Source organism: Siphateles boraxobius, unplaced genomic scaffold (assembly GCF_051911475.1).
Source record: "Siphateles boraxobius isolate OS27281-9 unplaced genomic scaffold, OSU_SipBor_1 20, whole genome shotgun sequence".
Lineage (NCBI taxonomy): Eukaryota > Metazoa > Chordata > Actinopteri > Cypriniformes > Leuciscidae > Siphateles > Siphateles boraxobius.
This window is the reverse complement of record NW_027508811.1, coordinates 19,607,668-19,625,515: the sequence shown is the minus strand read 5'-3', so window position 1 is coordinate 19,625,515 and position 17,848 is coordinate 19,607,668. Positions and strand designations below refer to the sequence as shown.

At 37.3% G+C, this 17,848-nt stretch overlaps 1 protein-coding gene across 1 annotated transcript in view; it reads right to left on the bottom strand.

The window, feature by feature from the left end:
* The window catches only part of lrpprc (leucine-rich pentatricopeptide repeat containing), a 59,983-nt gene extending 43,034 nt beyond the window's left edge, over nucleotides 1-16,949 (bottom strand). The window contains exons 1-16 of the mRNA XM_077237303.1: nucleotides 16,714-16,949; nucleotides 15,018-15,241; nucleotides 14,797-14,919; nucleotides 14,593-14,714; nucleotides 11,951-12,009; nucleotides 11,737-11,823; nucleotides 11,532-11,658; nucleotides 10,605-10,749; nucleotides 10,155-10,312; nucleotides 9,929-10,034; nucleotides 9,381-9,488; nucleotides 4,252-4,370; nucleotides 4,085-4,178; nucleotides 2,780-2,849; nucleotides 1,047-1,074; nucleotides 899-956 (exon numbers count right to left, since the gene is read on the bottom strand). Of these exons, the coding sequence (XP_077093418.1) occupies nucleotides 899-956; nucleotides 1,047-1,074; nucleotides 2,780-2,849; nucleotides 4,085-4,178; nucleotides 4,252-4,370; nucleotides 9,381-9,488; nucleotides 9,929-10,034; nucleotides 10,155-10,312; nucleotides 10,605-10,749; nucleotides 11,532-11,658; nucleotides 11,737-11,823; nucleotides 11,951-12,009; nucleotides 14,593-14,714; nucleotides 14,797-14,919; nucleotides 15,018-15,241; nucleotides 16,714-16,892 (1,807 nt within the window). The 5' untranslated portion in view covers nucleotides 16,893-16,949. The remainder of the gene's footprint in view (nucleotides 1-898; nucleotides 957-1,046; nucleotides 1,075-2,779; nucleotides 2,850-4,084; nucleotides 4,179-4,251; nucleotides 4,371-9,380; nucleotides 9,489-9,928; nucleotides 10,035-10,154; nucleotides 10,313-10,604; nucleotides 10,750-11,531; nucleotides 11,659-11,736; nucleotides 11,824-11,950; nucleotides 12,010-14,592; nucleotides 14,715-14,796; nucleotides 14,920-15,017; nucleotides 15,242-16,713) is intronic.
* Between the last annotated feature and the right edge of the window lie 899 nt (nucleotides 16,950-17,848).

Here is a 17,848-nt window from a genome sequence, read left to right as displayed (position 1 = left end):
TAACAAAAGGAGCTTCCGCAGAACCAGAACAAAAATAGTGCAATCCAGCAAATAAGATCTTAAACTGCACATGTGTGTTGTGCTGACACGGGCAGCTTTGCTCCAGATTTGACTGAAGTCTGTTTTAACAAGTGGCTGGCAGCTGACAGCCTTACGCACACATTTGCGTTGTGCACAGTGATGGGATGAGACAGAGAGACCGTCTCTATCGCTCCCACCTGCTCGGACACCAGCGCGGAGGCCTGCTCCAGCGCAGCGAGACGACAGACGCTCGCAGAAGCTCTGTTAACTCAGCGCAGAGTCAGCAAGCACACAGCACTCACACAAACATGCACACGGCTACTTTTCAGACTGCATCAGACACACACACGTAATGCAAAGTACGGCTGTCAGGATAAACTCCATCACCGCCAGAAACCCAACAGACACACACACACGATACCATCAATGAAACCATCTCAGAGGACATATAGGCAGAGATTTACTAGTGATCGTTTCCCTTTGTCTTGTCCTATGCATTCCCACAGCTCCAGAAGTTCGGGATTATCAGTAAGGATTATTATGGCAATTTAAAAATGATAAAAATAGTAATCATAATAAATGTAAAAAACTGAAAGTCATTTGTGTAGCATATAAACTAATCAGTTTTAGTACGCTATGCTATTCTCTATTAACTATAAATTACATTTCTATGGAACTTGTAAAATGAGGTGTCATTTTTTGAAATATGTAAATATTGTACTATGAATTAATTTGTCATACTGCAGGACCATTTAAATCAACAGTAAGTTTTAAAAAAAGGATTCTCATTTAAGAAAAAAAAAAAATGAACAGCCAAGTATTTTAAACAAAGATGCATGCAGTGTAAGGGGTGTGAAAAACAGTACAAGCAACATACCAGAAGTTTTAGGGACAGCATGATTAAACCGGGCGTCTTTATAGAGAAGCTCTGTGATCTGTAACAGCAGATTATGAGGGTACTTTAACAAAGGTTCTTTTCATTCAATTTCCATAATCTTTCTCAAAATCTCTTGCTTCACCCATACCTTTGCCATGTTCTCCACATCATGAAACCTGTAGGGGGCAGTAGAGGATCAGAGATAACTCGCATCCAAGACAGAATATTTCAAATCTAACATCTGCCAGACAGTGATTTCAAGATCAAGTATTCATCTGGTGTGACAGGGGTTAATTTGACCAGTGAGAACATAAAACAAGGGTCCCACACATTTTGACCAATCAATGTCCACAATTTCTGTCTATGATTGTTCCAGTTACCCATTCTACTGCATAAGGAAAACAGTTATATAGACTGAATCTGCCAAATATTTTATACGCATAACTAGAAAATAATTATGTAAAATCTATATTAAAAAATTTATATAAAGTCAAAAACAGCAGAAAGGCCATAGAATGTGCCAAATATTGAAAAGGTGGTAGATTAAAATAACTTTGGTCCTTAAGCTCAAAAAACATACCAAGTTAAACAAGGAGAGGATCTCACACATATAACCAAATATTTCTTACAAAAAAATACTTTTACAGGCCAGATGCAAGGACAAAATGTTTTCGATTTAGATAAGTGTTGTAACAGACAATAGCACACCTGATTCTATTTATATTAATATATATATATATATATATACTATATATATATTATATGTTTATATTATGTGTATTGTGCATTTTAACTGTTGTTCAATGAAACCCTGATTACTTTCTTTTGATACTTTAATTGAACCAAATAGTATTGGTATTATGGTATTGCTTCATTGTTATTATATATTTCAAGTCATTTTAAAGGCTTAGGTCTATTTTTATTACCACTCAAAAAATCTGATTACTCGATTAATCGTAAAAATAATCGACCGATTATTCTATTACCAAAATAATCATTAGAGATAGCCCTACATAACTTTATTCTCAGTATAATTTAACATAATTATAATATATTTATATCTTATGGATCTTAAATGGCTCTGAAAACTTCTAGAGCCTCAGTGGTCACATTATGCAAATGCTCATACATTACGAAATCAAGATGCAGTGCTGGTAAGGAATGTTGACGGCGGAAAGCAGCGAGACAAGGAGGGAAAAAGGATTCAACATTGTTTAATGATTAAATTATCTAGTGACCTTGACTATTACAAGAGCAGGTCGCCAAGGAGACAGGGCCCCGACAAGCCCCTCTACCCTTCTGACAACCCCAATTACAAACCTGACATCCATCGCTGCCGGCAACCTCCCTGCTCCTCTTTCACATCTAAATGCTTTGCTAAAAACAGAGGACAGCAGCATCTGCTGCCCTACGGCCTCTGTGTTCAAATCAGAGTTAAAAACAAAGCTGGTCCTTAACTATTGTGCATGATGGGATTGATTTTAGATCTAAGCTGAGTGAGTGCACTAAGTGATACCATGAGAAAATGATGTGATAAATAAAATACCATGACAGGTTTATGAGTATGTGTGAGCAATGAGGTGATTGTCTGGGGGAATTAGCCAAAAAACAAACGCTGCCAACCAAGTTGATGGGTAAAATGCCAATGTGAGCACTTGCATCTCGCTGTCAGTGGCAGTCAGGATAGTTAGTAGTCTTTCAGCATTGGACAGAGGCATCAGAAGCAAAATAACAAAAAGGACAAACTATTTGCATTCTTCCCATGCTGTAATTGGGCTAGAGATGACTGCGTCCATATGCATGAGATGACGAATGAGTGGCTGTCTAGCCAAAAGGCAGAAAATCTTACACGCGCACACACAGTTTTTTTCCGTTACTTACCCTCTGAATCCAGAGATCAGACTGGATCTGAAAGCACTGAGGTCAATGGCTGGGAGAGCAGGTGAAGACACTGCAAGAGTGAGAATATATGGGTAAAAGTCATGAAAGCAGAGACATTTCACCTCATGAAATGATGTATTAGTATTTCACACATAATGATTCTCTTTATTTTTAACATTGTAACTTAAGCTTTTTTTTAGTGCACTGAATGTTGATTCATTATGCATTTGGACCTTTTTTTCAACTTTGGGTTAAAAATTCACCCATAATTTAATGGCATCTGTCCCTATGCACCTTGGTCAGATGGTGCTTCACTTCCTTGCTTTCTGTGTGTGTGTGTGTGTGTGTGTGTGTGTGTGTGTGTGTGTGTGTGTGTGTGTGTGTGTGTGTGTGTGTGTGTGTGTGTGTGTTACAACAGTTTGTACATTTGTACAGTTTAAGTGAGCAGCGTATCAAAACGGAGCTGTACACAATACAAACACTCAGTAATGATCTTTCGGCACTATATCCTTTAATACTTTTATCAAGCTCTAAATGCGCTTTTTTTAAGCTCTTTCTGTGCGTTTTGCTAATCTCCCCCAATAAAGATATAATGCGCCCCATTATTGATAAAAAGAGAGCTTCATTCAGATAATGCAGATATTTTAACAACAGTAGCACAGACCCGGTGGTCACCAGCAAAAGAGATTGATACTTTCATTAAAATAAGATTCCAGCCACTCAACTTCACCAAGCTTGTGAAAAATTAATGACGTGGGGCCTTTACACAAGAACATTTTTGTCTACATTTAGAATGACCATTTCAGCATGTTAAGAACATTTCATTAAAAAACAACGTTCTAATTGGGAAAATTATTTAGAGATGTCATCATTTCTGATGATGGGCAAGTACTACAGCTATCCACATATAAATGTATAACAATTCCAAGAAAGTACTGTCTGTACAGAGTCTGAAACTCTTGGAAATTTAACGGAACACCACTGTTTAAAAGGACTAATGGGGACACAGCTGCTTGCAGTGTGTATGTTTGAGTAGCTATGTAGTCCTGATGGGCAGCAATTAGTCTCCAAGTGATGAACACTATCATACAGAGTACATCTAAAATAAAATCTCTACAGAGCAGTGTCACATACATATAATCTCATATAAGAGTGTGTGTGTGTGTGTGTGTGTGTGTGTGTGTGTGTGTGTGTGTGTGTGTGTGTGTGTGTGTGTGTGTGTGTGTGTGTGTGTGTGTGTGTGTGTAATGTGCAGAGAGTGGTTGAGAGAAAAGGTGGTCAATTTTAATAGAAGCTAATGCTCACTCAGAGAGAGTAGCCCTGCGAAGTTTCCACGTGATGCTTCAGTTCGTAATTCTGCTGCAATCAAGCTATCTGTGTCCACGTCAATACCGGCCTCCTGCAATTATCAACCCAAATTAGAGTGTTTCAGAAAAGTCACAACAAAGCATACGCATATCCAGTATAATTACCTTAAAAGAAGTGTGGGCACTGTCCACTGATGGGAAAGACGGCAGAATATAGTTACTAAAAGTATCAACGTCTGCCGGGACGCCCAGTTCTTGCATGCCTCTTAGAACTTCCATGACACCTGAAATGGAAAAAAAAAAGCGATTTATTTAGACATTTGCACCTTAAAATGTAATTCATGACACACAATAGCTGCGTCTGCACTGAAAAAAGTTCAAGGATGGCCCACTGAACGTTGGCTGAAAGACTGATGCATACGGCACACATAATTGGAAACACTTCAGGACTTTCTAAGTCGTCATTTGATTGGTTGAATTCTACAGGGTTTCCGGGAGGTGTCTGTGTGTGTCTGTGTCTGTCTGTCTCTCTGTGTCTGTCTGTGTCTGTCTGTCTGTCTGTGTCTGTCTGTCTGTCTGTCTGTGTCTGTCTGTCTGTCTGTCTGTGTCTGTCTGTCTGTCTGTGTCAGTCTGTCTGTGTCTGTCTGTCTGTCTGTGTCTGTCTGTCTGTGTCTGTCTGTCTGTGTCTGTCTGTGTGTGTCTGTGTGTGTCTGTGTGTGTCTGTGTGTGTCTGTGTGTGTCTGTGTGTGTCTGTGTGTGTCTGTGTCTCTCTGTGTGTGTCTGTGTGTTTCTTTAATGGTCCGCAAGGGAACAAAGCCATCGTAACGAAAACCCCCTCATGGAAAAAAAGCTTTCGTGTTTACAACTGTGACAATTAGCACTTATCAAGATCAACTAAAAATGCTTTGTTTATACAATGCTAAAAAACTTTTCTTCCTTAGATTTTTTTATTCTTGTTTCCAGTCAAAATATCAAAAAAATCTTAAATCAAGAAGCATTCCCTAGACAAGTATAAAATTATTTTCTTTTCAGAAATATAAGTTAGAGTTATATAGAGTTAATTAGAGTTATTGCTTGAAAAAAGCTAAATAATCTGCCAATGTGGTAAGAAAAATAATCTTGTTTTGTATGAAATAAGATTATTTTGCTTGTCAGCTGTCCACGACAGTTCTAAACCTGCCAAGGCACCAACACAATAACACACTCAGCAAAATATCGTCTAATTACCGTTATCGATAAAAAGATTATTTCCAGTTATGTGGAAGAGAAATAAGCACAAGCCATTTTTTCATAAGAACAGGACTAATGCTATATTGGTTTGGTTCTTGGATTTATTTAATTTTTTAGACCAGCGACATGATTAAAAGCCCAAGGCTGTTTATAATTCATTCAACCAGGTTTTATACAGAAAGCAGTTATAAAAATAAAAATCTGATAATTAGATTTATCTCATCAGTCTTCCTATGGCATGGCCTGGAGGAACAGGATTCAGGCCTCTACCCGGCTCTCCAGCAGGACCCTTCACTCCCGCCTAAAGCACCACATGCATATGGAACAGTCTCTCGACCTACTCGGGCAAACGTTTGTGTGTGTGGGAACACGTGAACCAGCGATTTGTGTTCTGTTTACTCTTCACCTTGGTCCTTAGCACTCTGTATCTAAATGCTCAGGGGACACCTACACACCTGAATAAAAGATAAGAGCTGCTTTTATCTGCCATTAAAACCTGCATCTGGCGCCAGGAGCGGACGACCACCGGTGTGCTAGAGCATTAGCCAGGTAAAGCACCTGGAGGCTCCATCCATCCACCCATCTATCCCATCTCTCCATTTCATTCTCATCTGTGCATCTTTCTCCATTCATCCTTTCTTGCAATTCAGTAGCTCTTTGCTTTCAAGCAAATGTAAATAGTTGACCAGACACTCTTCTCAATGGAGCCAGAGAGCCGTCTGTCTATTCATTCTTTCATTTTTATGAGAGGAGCACACCTGTTTTGCTGTTAAATAATCCATCAATCCATTTGTAAGGCATAAAAGTTGGCTCAGACAGCACAGGCCGATAGGTTGCATGTGAATGGGGATGCAAAATGGATAGCCAGTCACATCACTTGCCGATTCAAGACTTCTCTCAATTCAGAAAGTGTGTGAGAAGGCTTTTATGGAACAAATCTGGTTCAATGAATTCTCGGGCGACTTCCAGATTTCTGTTTGCTACATCACTGGGTTTCATGATTGAACTGTAAGTGTGGGAAGTAACCAAGTCTGCAGTCTCTTACTTAAGGGGCACTAAAGGGAAGAGGTCAGGGTTCAAACTGTCAACGGAGCTGTATCTCCAAACAAGCTCAATTTTAAAATGAAATGGATTTTAAAAAGTGAATAGTATATCTTGCTAAAAGCAAAATTTGGGAGTGTGCCTTGGTCTGTCGAAACAGGGAAGCACATGTACATTACAGCTCAAAAGTTTGAGGTCAGTAAAAAAAAAAAAATCTAATTCAGCAAGGTTGCATCAAATTAATTAAAAGTGACAGTAAAAACAGTTTGCACAAAAACATTATGTAGCAAAACTTTTTTTTTTTTTACATTGATAAGAACACCAAATCAGCATATCAGAATGATTTCTGACGGATCATGTGGCACTGAAGACTGGAGTAATGATGCTGAAAATTTTGGCTTTACCATCACAGGGATAAAATTACATTTTAAAATATATTCAAATAGAAATTAATTTAAAAAAAAATTAAAAAAGACCTTTCATCAAAAAAAAATGCAGCCTTGGTGAGCACTAAAAACAAAAACCCACACACTGAACTCCACAGATGTTCATAGGACTACAACACTTCATTTACAAAGTTTTTTTTCGCCGTATCCTTGCATCAGATCTGTGTTTGTGTGTGCAATGGAGGAATTCCTGGTGCTTTTTTGACTGTTTTGACCAGAACTAAAAGTATCATTTTCTTTTTTTGTCCGGACTCCCGACCAAAAGAATGAAAAGAACCAAACTATAACTGTGATCACACTAATTAAGTCGACCAATGTACCATATGGTGAAGCCATGAAGTGTTGCCGTTTTAGGTAATCCAGAAAAAAAAGAAAAAAGAAACAAGTGTCAGTGGAGTGGAGGCAACAACCAACAAAACACAGATCTATAACACACATTATACAGGAAAATTAGAGTCCCCCTGTGATAAAAAAAAAAAAATCAAGTTTTTAAATGTTGTTTATATGTCTAAGTGGTGTTTTTAATGTGCTTTAAGACAAACCTTTGGTCACCAAAATCACGTCAACGTGCCGACGGGCTTTAGCATATCATTAACAGTGCACTAGCAGGTGAGACCAGGTTATCCCAGTTGATATGAAAAATCGTGTAGATCAAGCAATATAGCGGGTGTATGGCATATATTACGATGTTATGATGAACTATATGCCTTTCTCCACTGTCGTTCTGAGTAGTTCAAAGATTTTCCGATGATTGTAAGGAGGCAGCTGCCTGACTGAGAAGGCGAACGGGAACATGGTTTGTGTAAAATTAACAACACATTATTAGCTGTTTGATAACATAGTCAACCAAAAGGCTAATCATATTACCATTATGTGTCCAACGCTGTAAAGAGCGATATCATTGTGCAGCATTTACCTCAGAAAGTTTAGCGAGTGGATCTCTGATCTGGTGTGATTGAGTGGAGGCGGGGCTAATTAGCATATCCATGGTACAGTGTATACTAAATTAAGCAAAGGTGTAAAGTTATATTCAAGCTATTTTAAGGTATGAAGACATTTCGTTCACAGGAAAAAACATTTAAACATCATTTTGGTGACCAAAGATGAGTTTTGAGGGATAAAATTATTGACTACAGGGGGACTTTAAAATATGACCGCAGAAAAAAAACAAAAAAACATTTGTGCACCTTGATGTGCTTATCTTACTTACCTGATGTAAATATAACCCTATGACAATAAACTCACAAAAATGTTATCATTACAGATTATTAATAACTATCATGAACAAATCAAATGCATTTTGATAAATTATTCTTTGAAATCATCAGCATAGAAACTTTGCCGAGCTATAGGTCTAAAAATGAGGAAGAAAGTTTAAAAGATCTAATAATATATTCTCCATTGTACTGCGATTTCATGCATAATACAGCGCAGTGATTGGATTAAAAGAGTTTATTCTCATGAATAATGCAAAGCAAAGCTCAAAAAACGCATGACGTAGACGAGTACTCTCCAACCACAGTAGCCAATCAACACTCCGAATTTATGCCTATCTCACCTTATGACTTTGGTTCAACTTTGCTTTATAAACAAGATCAACTAAATGGGTCCACTAAAAAAAAACAAAATAAACACTTTTCCCTTAATAAACAGAGTGTTTTAGGGTTTCATGACCTTTTAAAAGGACCCAGCATCCGATGCATCTGATTTATATCCGATATAAAAAAAGGATTTTCCAAAATGTGACTAGTGCAAAGAGCATTTAAGATGCAGATGTAAAAGCTTGTTGTGTGCTACGTGACGGGCTGAGGCATTATTCTCGCGCCATGTCACAAGAAATGAGCTGCATTGCTTCTTGAAACTGTCAAGCACCGCTCGCGGCTGCCAAGACAAAGCTAGCATATGTTTTTTCAAACTCGCCGGCCCAAATCCACACCTCATCAAAATGCATACTTTTCCCCCTCTCCACACTCGTGAACGGTTGGACGGAATACCGGTGGGTGGAAAGGGGGATGGGCGTCTGCCCGCTGGTGACACCTGTGGACTGAATGCGACATGGCGCTAAATATTTCATGGCCGTGCACAGCGGCGCACGTAATTGAAAGTGAATTCCCTCAAAGCGCTCGCATTTACATGAGAACCAGTCACAACAAATTCTGTCATGTAACCTTCACGTAGTGCAGACTTCAACACTGAACAAACAAAAAAACCTGTACAGGAACATAAAGGTGAGAGTGATCCTGCATGTTTCATGAAGGTTATTGGATAAAAAAAGAAAATAAATTTGATGTATTTATTCTCGCTGCTGTAGTTGCAGTAAGATTTATCTGGACATGCTCTTTTGTAACTGCATTTATTTGGAACTCTGGAACAGATAAACAGTTGGAGGTACGGAGAAAAATTATTTAACCAAATATCTAAATTGACAGACTTTTTTGAGGTGTCAAGAGAAAGTGATTTTTTGTATTATACGATGTATTAAACCAACCAGAAACATGTTCGATTATGGAAGTAAAATTGGTTGCAACATCCACAATAATGACTGATTAAGAATGAGGCTGGAAGCTCAGGACTCACCAGGAATGTTCTTGTCTTTCTGGTGATGAGTAAACAGGGGCCAGAAGTAGTGAGGTCTGATAGGCAAGCCCTCTTCCTTCATCCTCCTCATGAGCACAATAGCCATAGCTAGAAAGTTTCAAAGAACAGCATATTAACACAAATCGAGCTGTTTATCGTGACTACCGGTATTTCGTCCACCCCTTTTCAAATAAACTAACAATAAAGAGAAAGAGATTTTAAAACTGGGTCCAGAAATACAACAATGTGAGATTTATTTCAATTAACACAGGATAATTTTAATCTTGTCAACATAATCCTGGGTTATAATGTTTTGACATTACAAAACCCTTTTTTATCATTCTTATTAGGTTAATAACTTCTTTTTTTTTAAATTAATTGTCATAGCATCAATGGCTATTTTCACAGCAAGTTAAAAGTGTTTATGACAGAAATAGACAAATAAACTCGAATAGACTAAGCTTAAATTAAAAGCCTGGTCTTTAAAAAGACAATACGAAGGATTAAGTAGTCTTTTCGAACTTTAAAATCTACTTCATTGTACTCACTGGTCTTATTGCCTTCCAGGGCACACTGAAGGGTGAACTGCAGTGGCGATGAGTGCAGACCTGAATCTTTAAGATCTTTGCAAAACCCAGCTAAGTTCTCCACAGACTGCAAGACAAACACACAAATTAACACCACTTATAACAACAAGCCTAAAATTAACAAAAATTCAACATACAGATCCACTTAATATGCACTCTTAAAATTGTTTAGATTCAGGTCCCTCACCTTGTCCATATTGACACAGTGGCGAAGAAAGAAGTTTCCCAAGTCTGGGGAATCATTGGTCTGTGAGTCTGCCAGCAGGCCGGTGAAGCTCTTCAACACAGAAAATGCTGTCTCTCCATGTCCGTGGGTAATTAGACTCAAGCAGAGGTTCATGGCGTCTGAGGAAATTTAAATGAATCGATGCATCAGTTTAAAAATAAAAAAAATATATCAATCATTAATAACTTTCCCAAAATCCCATAACTTTATCTCAATGCATCAATATTGTATGCATTCCATTTCTCTAATTGGCTTGGGTTCATATTTAAAAAACTTAAAATAGAATACTGCTATGAATACATATGGGACCATTATGGCTCACTATGGACCACTTTGGTAATTGCTTAAGGCAAAATTCAAAGCTAATGGTCCCATATTCCCATGACATGACAAAGCAGTCAGCGGGCACACCTGGCACATATCCCCTCTCGTGACGCATGCGCTCCACAATCTCGGGCACATACTGCTGATGGCCGGCCTTAGTCAGACTGAAAACCACCTGCATCAAATCTCTGTCCATTAGATGGATATCTGCATTCTCCATCGTCTCTAGAGTCTAAAGGAGACAAAACATATGACATAAGATATGAAAGGGATATATTATTAGCTAAAAACAATAATAAAAAAAAAAGGATAGAAACTCTCGAATACGTTATAGAAGTTAAAAATGATAAAAAAAATAAAAATAAAAGATGTGAAATTTATACACAACCGTTCAAATGTTTGGGGTTTTTTTTATAAAAAAACAAAACTTTTATTCAGCAAGGACACATTCTATTTCACATTTCTTTTTTGAAATAAAAAACTGTTCTTTTTAACCTGAGTTTAATCTTTAAGAGTCCTGAAAAAAATTGTTTCAAGAAAAATATTAAGCAGCACAACTATTTTCAACATTGATAATGATAAGAAATGATTCTTGAGCTCTAAATTAGTATATTAAAACAATATCTGAATGATTTAAAAAATCTTACAGACCACAAACTTTTGAATGGTAGTCCATTTTAAATATTATATTATAAAAATATATATTATAATATTTTATATTATATTATGATAAAAATTATTTATTTTACATTGGCGTAGGTTGCCTTATGGGGCCAAAATATTGAGAACACATGACCAGCCAAATAAAACTTAATCATCCTATTATCGGATAAACCTTAAAAATATAAATATAAAAAAGATATCAATATAAATTGCATTACAAGCTGCATAATTTTAAGCAGTGACCCGGCAATACATAATTTCAATCATTTGAAAAATCAACCATTATTAACAATTTTCTTAATCAGTCCTGTCTTAATCAGTCTTAACCAGTCATCTCCCATAATCACAGACCTGTTTAATTTTGGCAATATCGCCTTTCTCAGCATACACGTTGAGGAGAGACAGGTACGTGTCTGGGCCAGGCTCAATCCCTGCCCCTTTCATGACTGATAGGATGCCTTCAGCACTGTCCATGTCCCTGCACAGACACAAGTTACTCAACACACATGTGCCAAACACACAAAAAAAAGGCAAGTCAATGGCACGACCCACTTACCCTGCCCGGGCATGGCCGGTCACTAGGGAGTTGAACACGGCCTCTGTGATGGGCAAGTCTTTGCTCTTCATAAACCCCAGGATTGTACTGCAAGAAGTTATGATAAAAGCATCGTTTCTTCTCAATTTTTCAACTGCTCTGCTTGTAATAGCAGAGTAAATAATATTTCTATTTTTTACAAGATTTACACCATAAGGATAAACTGAAAACTAACCTTGCACCTTCAATGTCACCATCCTGACAGTATGCTGCAATGAGTCTCTGATAGGTCACCTAGACAGTCATAACATATAACAAATACAAATAAACATGTTATCCATTCCAATAAAATTCCCTAGTGATTCCATTCCATATTCCATCAGTGATTGACAAAATTATTTTTCCATTGTTTCTTGTACCTTGTGTCAGTTTCAAAGTCAATAGATTATTTTTGTAGTGAATTTTTTGTAAATATCATTTAAAATAATTGTTAATTTTATACAAGTATTTTTTCTCTCATTAAAGTTACGATATAGCGGATGTTAGCGATATCCCGAGTCAATCTCAAAGATCTGTATTGGGGCCGATTAAACGTTTTTTAACTATCGGTATCGGCTATCCTAAGCCAGTCAGCTTTCACGCAGGTGTCATGCAGTAGGTGGCAGTATGCACGTTCAAGTGGGTTTGCCAACCGTCTTTAAAAGGAAAAGAAGAAAAGAAGCTCGAACGTATTAGCGTGACGCTCGAGAACCAATGAGGTCAGTCCTAGTACATCACGGACGTTCAAGTTTCTGTGTTTGTGATTTTAACCCTTTCACACGTACGATCACACCGGTGTGATCAGTCTTGGCTGGTCCCTGGAGCGTACGATCACACCGGTGTGATTAGAACGGTCAGTGCATCACGTGATCAACTGCTAAATTCAAACGTGCTTTCGCGCGTTTGCTGGCGCTGAGCCAGAGAAGGACCCACTCAGTGCTGTCATATATCACAACTATTGAGTGTTTTCAATCCACATAATGTTTATTTTAGGTTTCAGACATTTAAATACACACAAGTACTAGCAAAACAATGATTTTGAGTTTGTAAAATACACACTGATGTCTATGGAAGCGGCAATAATAATCCTTTACATTATAATAAGACTACATGTTTTATTCATATCAGATACACATTGTGTAAGTAGCTTTACATTTGACCCTATTCTTCTCCCAGTTCACCGGCCACTTACTTTCATGCATTTCGTGAGAAGTGGAGGAATTGACGTGTAAATCCAACAGATCCGATTCTCTGAACTGTGAAACAAACTAACATGGCGCTGCCCATCGCGCATACAGCTCAACTAACGCGATCGTTATAAAGGTGTTTAAACATCAAAACACATCCACTTGCAAATATTTGACAATCGGAATATCAGTGTTTCATGCTATGGCTAATACATTTGTGAATATTTTTAATAAAAAAGGGGAAATGACATAAAAGCAGATCATCATTCATTCAGCGCTGTGTTGTGGTTGCGCTGTGTCACGTGACAAGCAATGACGCGTCACCATGGAAACATTAAAGTGACAAGTTCTAAATAACGGTCGCCTTGAAAAACTCACGCTGGGGGGTAAGTTAGAATATTTTAAACTTACGTGTGAAAGGGTTAAGTGCTCATTTGTAACAAATCATTTAAAAGTCTTTTACATACTGTTTATTTCTATCTGCCGTCAGACCGTCGGGACGTCATTGTCATAATGCGTTGATATGGCTAAATAATATACTGTATATATATATATATATATATTTGTATGGCTGATATATATGCAGTAATACAATTTTTCCCTCTCATCATTACTGGTTAAGGGGAGATCAGATGCCCCATTACAAGATGCAAAATACATATCTGAGTGTGTGAAGTTTTAGCTCAAAATACCCCATAGATTACTTTTAATATCATGCTAAAATTGCCACTTTTGGAGAGTGAGCAAAAGCATGCCGTTTTTGTGTACGTGTCTCTCACGAGGAGCTTCAAGAGCTCATCAAAACAGGACAATCTCAAGCACTGAAAATGTCAGAAACTGTCAGTAGCAGTGTTCAGTTCGAACAGGAGTCTGACAATAATGCAAACAGAGCCAGAGAGTATATGCTGTATGGAGATAGAACAGGTATAGTTTTGTTTAATTACAGTTAAAAACTACGTTGCCATCTTGCTTTAATCCACTATTAGTACAAGCCTGTTGTAGTGGACCCTGTCCGAATGATGGCAAAAATTTTACTGATGAGTTTTTTTTTTAAAGTTTAGTGTACATCACACATAAGATGAAGCATGAAGCATTCACTCCAGAAAATGACTAGGAGCTGACTGCACAAGAAAACAACTATTTAGCAAAACCTGTTTTGTATTGTCCCTTTGCATAGACCATCGTTCACGAGGTGTAAAAAGATTCGCGCAGACATAAACAAATTTAGGTATATGGGGGCACGTTCCCTTCAAAAATAAAACTAATCCACTGTGTCTTCAGTGGCTCTGATGTTGGGAGTACATGAAGACTCTTGCATCCAACAAAACACCTGAGTTGCTTACGAGACATTCTTGTCGCTACAGCTGCTGGAGAGAATGGCCGACAGTGCACAGCTCGCTCAGAGCTAAAATGGCATTATTCTTATTCAAATAGCTAGCTACCTACGTAGAAACTGGCTGCAAATTGAAACAGCTCGCTGGATGACACGGTTTCAGACTCAGACAGCCCATAACAAACTGGCTGTGTGTTTTCTTTTCAGCTTATCTGAGCTGGCAGACAATGCAAAAAAAGCTAAAATTTCATCCAATGTCCCCTTTAACTAAAATATTTACCCCGAATATTGTTTACTTATACTTAAAATTATACTCACTCTGTTTGCCTGAACATTAGCAGCTTCCATTTTAGCAAGGAAGTCGGTTGGAGAGAATTTGAACTCATTCTGCAGGTACGTCTTGAGCAGGGCATTGTAATGGCTCACATCGTAGGTGGTGCCTGCAACAAACCGCAATATGAAAGTTCAAATCCCAGGTTTAGAGGTACAACCAGTAACTGTTCAAGGGTCTTTAACTCATACCAAGTTCTTGAAGCTTATCCCAGATCCGTTGTGCCAGCTCTGTGCGCTCAGTCAGGGGAACCTCAGGAAGCAGTGAGCCACAGCTTCTCAGCAACAACAGGGCTTGATTTCCACTTGGATATCCTATTTGGAGTGATTTTATAGATATGACATACAGAACAGGTAGAGATTTTTATATGGAAATGGATCCAGGAAAGATCCTCAGGCAAAGAGACAAGTACCTGTTCTGCAGATGTCATGGAAGATGCGCAGCAGCAGTGTTTTGGTGACCCTGCCTGTCCTTCGGACTGAGCTGTCTAGTTTCGCCAGAGCCCAGTCAAACTGCTGAGCCTGCTTGGAACGGACTGCCACGCTGGGCTCATCCCTCACCATCCCCCTCTGCTCCGGGACAACTCCATACTGACGACAACTCACACAGGGCAAGGCTGATCTGTATAAGAACAAACTGCAGAAGAAGTGTCTGCAATAAGTGTACAGCCTTAGCATTACTACAAGACATGAATATGTTAAAGGTGCTTACTACTAAAACAACTTTAATGAGATTAATTGAATACATTAAACAAATTGAACAATTTATGATTGATTTATACAATGATTTATGATTATAAATCCAAATTTATGATGAAAACCTGCTATTGTTTCATGTCTAAGTAGGGGTGTGCTTTTAATCGTCTATAATAATATCATAATTGTTGTTTTACCAATGTGCAAGCTGACACCATCAAGATGTAGCCTATTAAAATGCCTTAAAAATTATAAGAAAAAAAAAAGAAAAAAACACAGCAGAACTGTTGAGGGTCACTGAACAACATAGTGGTGTTTAGTTACTGAATGAATCTGCTTTTTTAAACTAATCAATTAAGTGAGTGATTCAATGACCCATTCATAGTCATCAGTCACTTGCTTCAATCCTGAAGGAACCAGCCATTTGAACTAATTGTCTGAAAAAATGATTAAATGACTCAATAATTAAAAATGAAATATTTTAAATATGAAACTAAAATCTCTCTTTTTAAAATTTTTTTTTAATATTGATATTTATGCAATTGTAATTGCAGTGAAATTATATTCATGTCACCTCTGAGCCGCATTATCTGTGCAAATTCACCTAAATCCCACTTCCGATGCAAAAATGGATTTTGTTGATGCTAGCTTAATTTGATTGTTACGGTTAATTAAATGTATAGAGTTGGACATGAAAAATGTGATTTAGTTATGAAAAAGCCCTTATGAATGGTAAAAATGTCCCCGGAAAACAATTTAGGAGGCCAAATATGTTAATGCTGAGCCTAGGTACCAAAATACAAATAAATATATAAGCTAAATTGTCCTTGTGTCCCTAAATAGAGTAACTAACAGATTAAAAGTTGGCTAATAAAATGTGCAGTATTCTCAGATGGCTTAAAATGACCTTGACGTGTTGACCCTTGAATTTTGACCCATGCTGACATACAGTTCTCAGCAACACTAGTATTAGCCTAAAATAACGTTACACAACTAGAGTTATATGGACATAAACATTATCATAATTATTAATAGGATTAATGATTATTTTATTAGACTGATTGTGAGGCTTTATGATATATACTTTGATTCCAAATAAGATTGTTTGAAAAATAATAGGATTTATAAATGTTATAAGCATTATAAAAAAGCTGAAAAAAGGGTAATGCCACATTCATATTTTCTGCAATGATATTCATGGTTGACACATTGCAGGTTATGAGCTTATGCAAGGCAGCCATTTCTCTCATGCAACACCATTATATGACCAAATGACTATATTTGGAAATGTTCGTTAATATTTAGTTAATTAACCTGAATTGAGCACAGTATCAATGCGTTATAGTACAGTTAGAGGAGTGATCACCTCTCAATGACAACTGCATGATCTAAACACGCATGGCACATGTATACCTGTTAACATTTAACCTTCCTGGGACTGTAAGACGCACACAAAACCCTATACGCGGAGTCCCGACCGCTCCACTGTAAAGACGACCAGCTGCCGGTGCATGTCTGCTGTTTCCTAAGACCTGAAGCAATGAAGCCGATGAATATTTGAGACGCCGGGCTGATCTTAAGAGCGCAGCCATGTTTAGTCTGCAGAGAGAGAAGAGCGAAGGACATCCGCACCACGTGAGAGGCCAGAGAGCAACGGGAGAGACCATTGTATTCATAGGGGGGTTCAGCACCCTCAAACTCACACTTCTTCAAAAAGCCCAATTTACCCAGATGTAGTTGTTTAGCCGCTGTTTGGTAATTCTAGCAATAATACGCAGGTTACAAAATATACAATGTTACAAAATACAGAATGTTAGGCTAGTCATTTATAATTATATTACAAATATATATAGGCCTAATACATCATGAGTTTTTCACTTACTTGAGGAAACTGTATGCTATATTGCTTGATTCCTCGAGAAAATAAACTTGCTATTACTATGTCTTGAGAATATGAAAAAGTCCATAAAAATGAATAAATAATTGTCCTCAGGATATCATCGACATATGCTTAAAATAATCTGAACTAAAAACAATTTCAGTTAAGTCTTCCTTAATAAAATAGTAGTTACCAAAAACAGTTAGTGTATGTACAAAAAAAAAGGAAAATATATTCTCTATAGCTAACAAAATACTTCAATACACTTTAGCTGGATATAAAATTTGAATGTTATGTTTGTTTATAAACAAACATAACACTCACACTTTATATCCAGCTAAAGTTTATATGTGTGTGTGTGTGTGTGTGTGTGTGTGTGTGTGTGTGTGTGTGTGTGTGTGTGTGTGTGTGTGTGTGTTTATCTGTTTGTTTGCACAGTGTTATCTTAGTATTATTAATAGCCTATAATAATATTTGTTAATATTTAAATTTAACTTTTATTTTTACTCTCTTTTTTTAAGTTGTAGTTTTTAATTTCAGTAATTTTGTTCTATGATTTTCAAATTTTCATATAGCTTTAGTAATTTTTTTATTTCAGTTTTAGTTGTAGTAATTTTGGTACTTCAGTTTAAGTTAACTTAAACGTATGTATTTCAGTTAGTTGCCAAA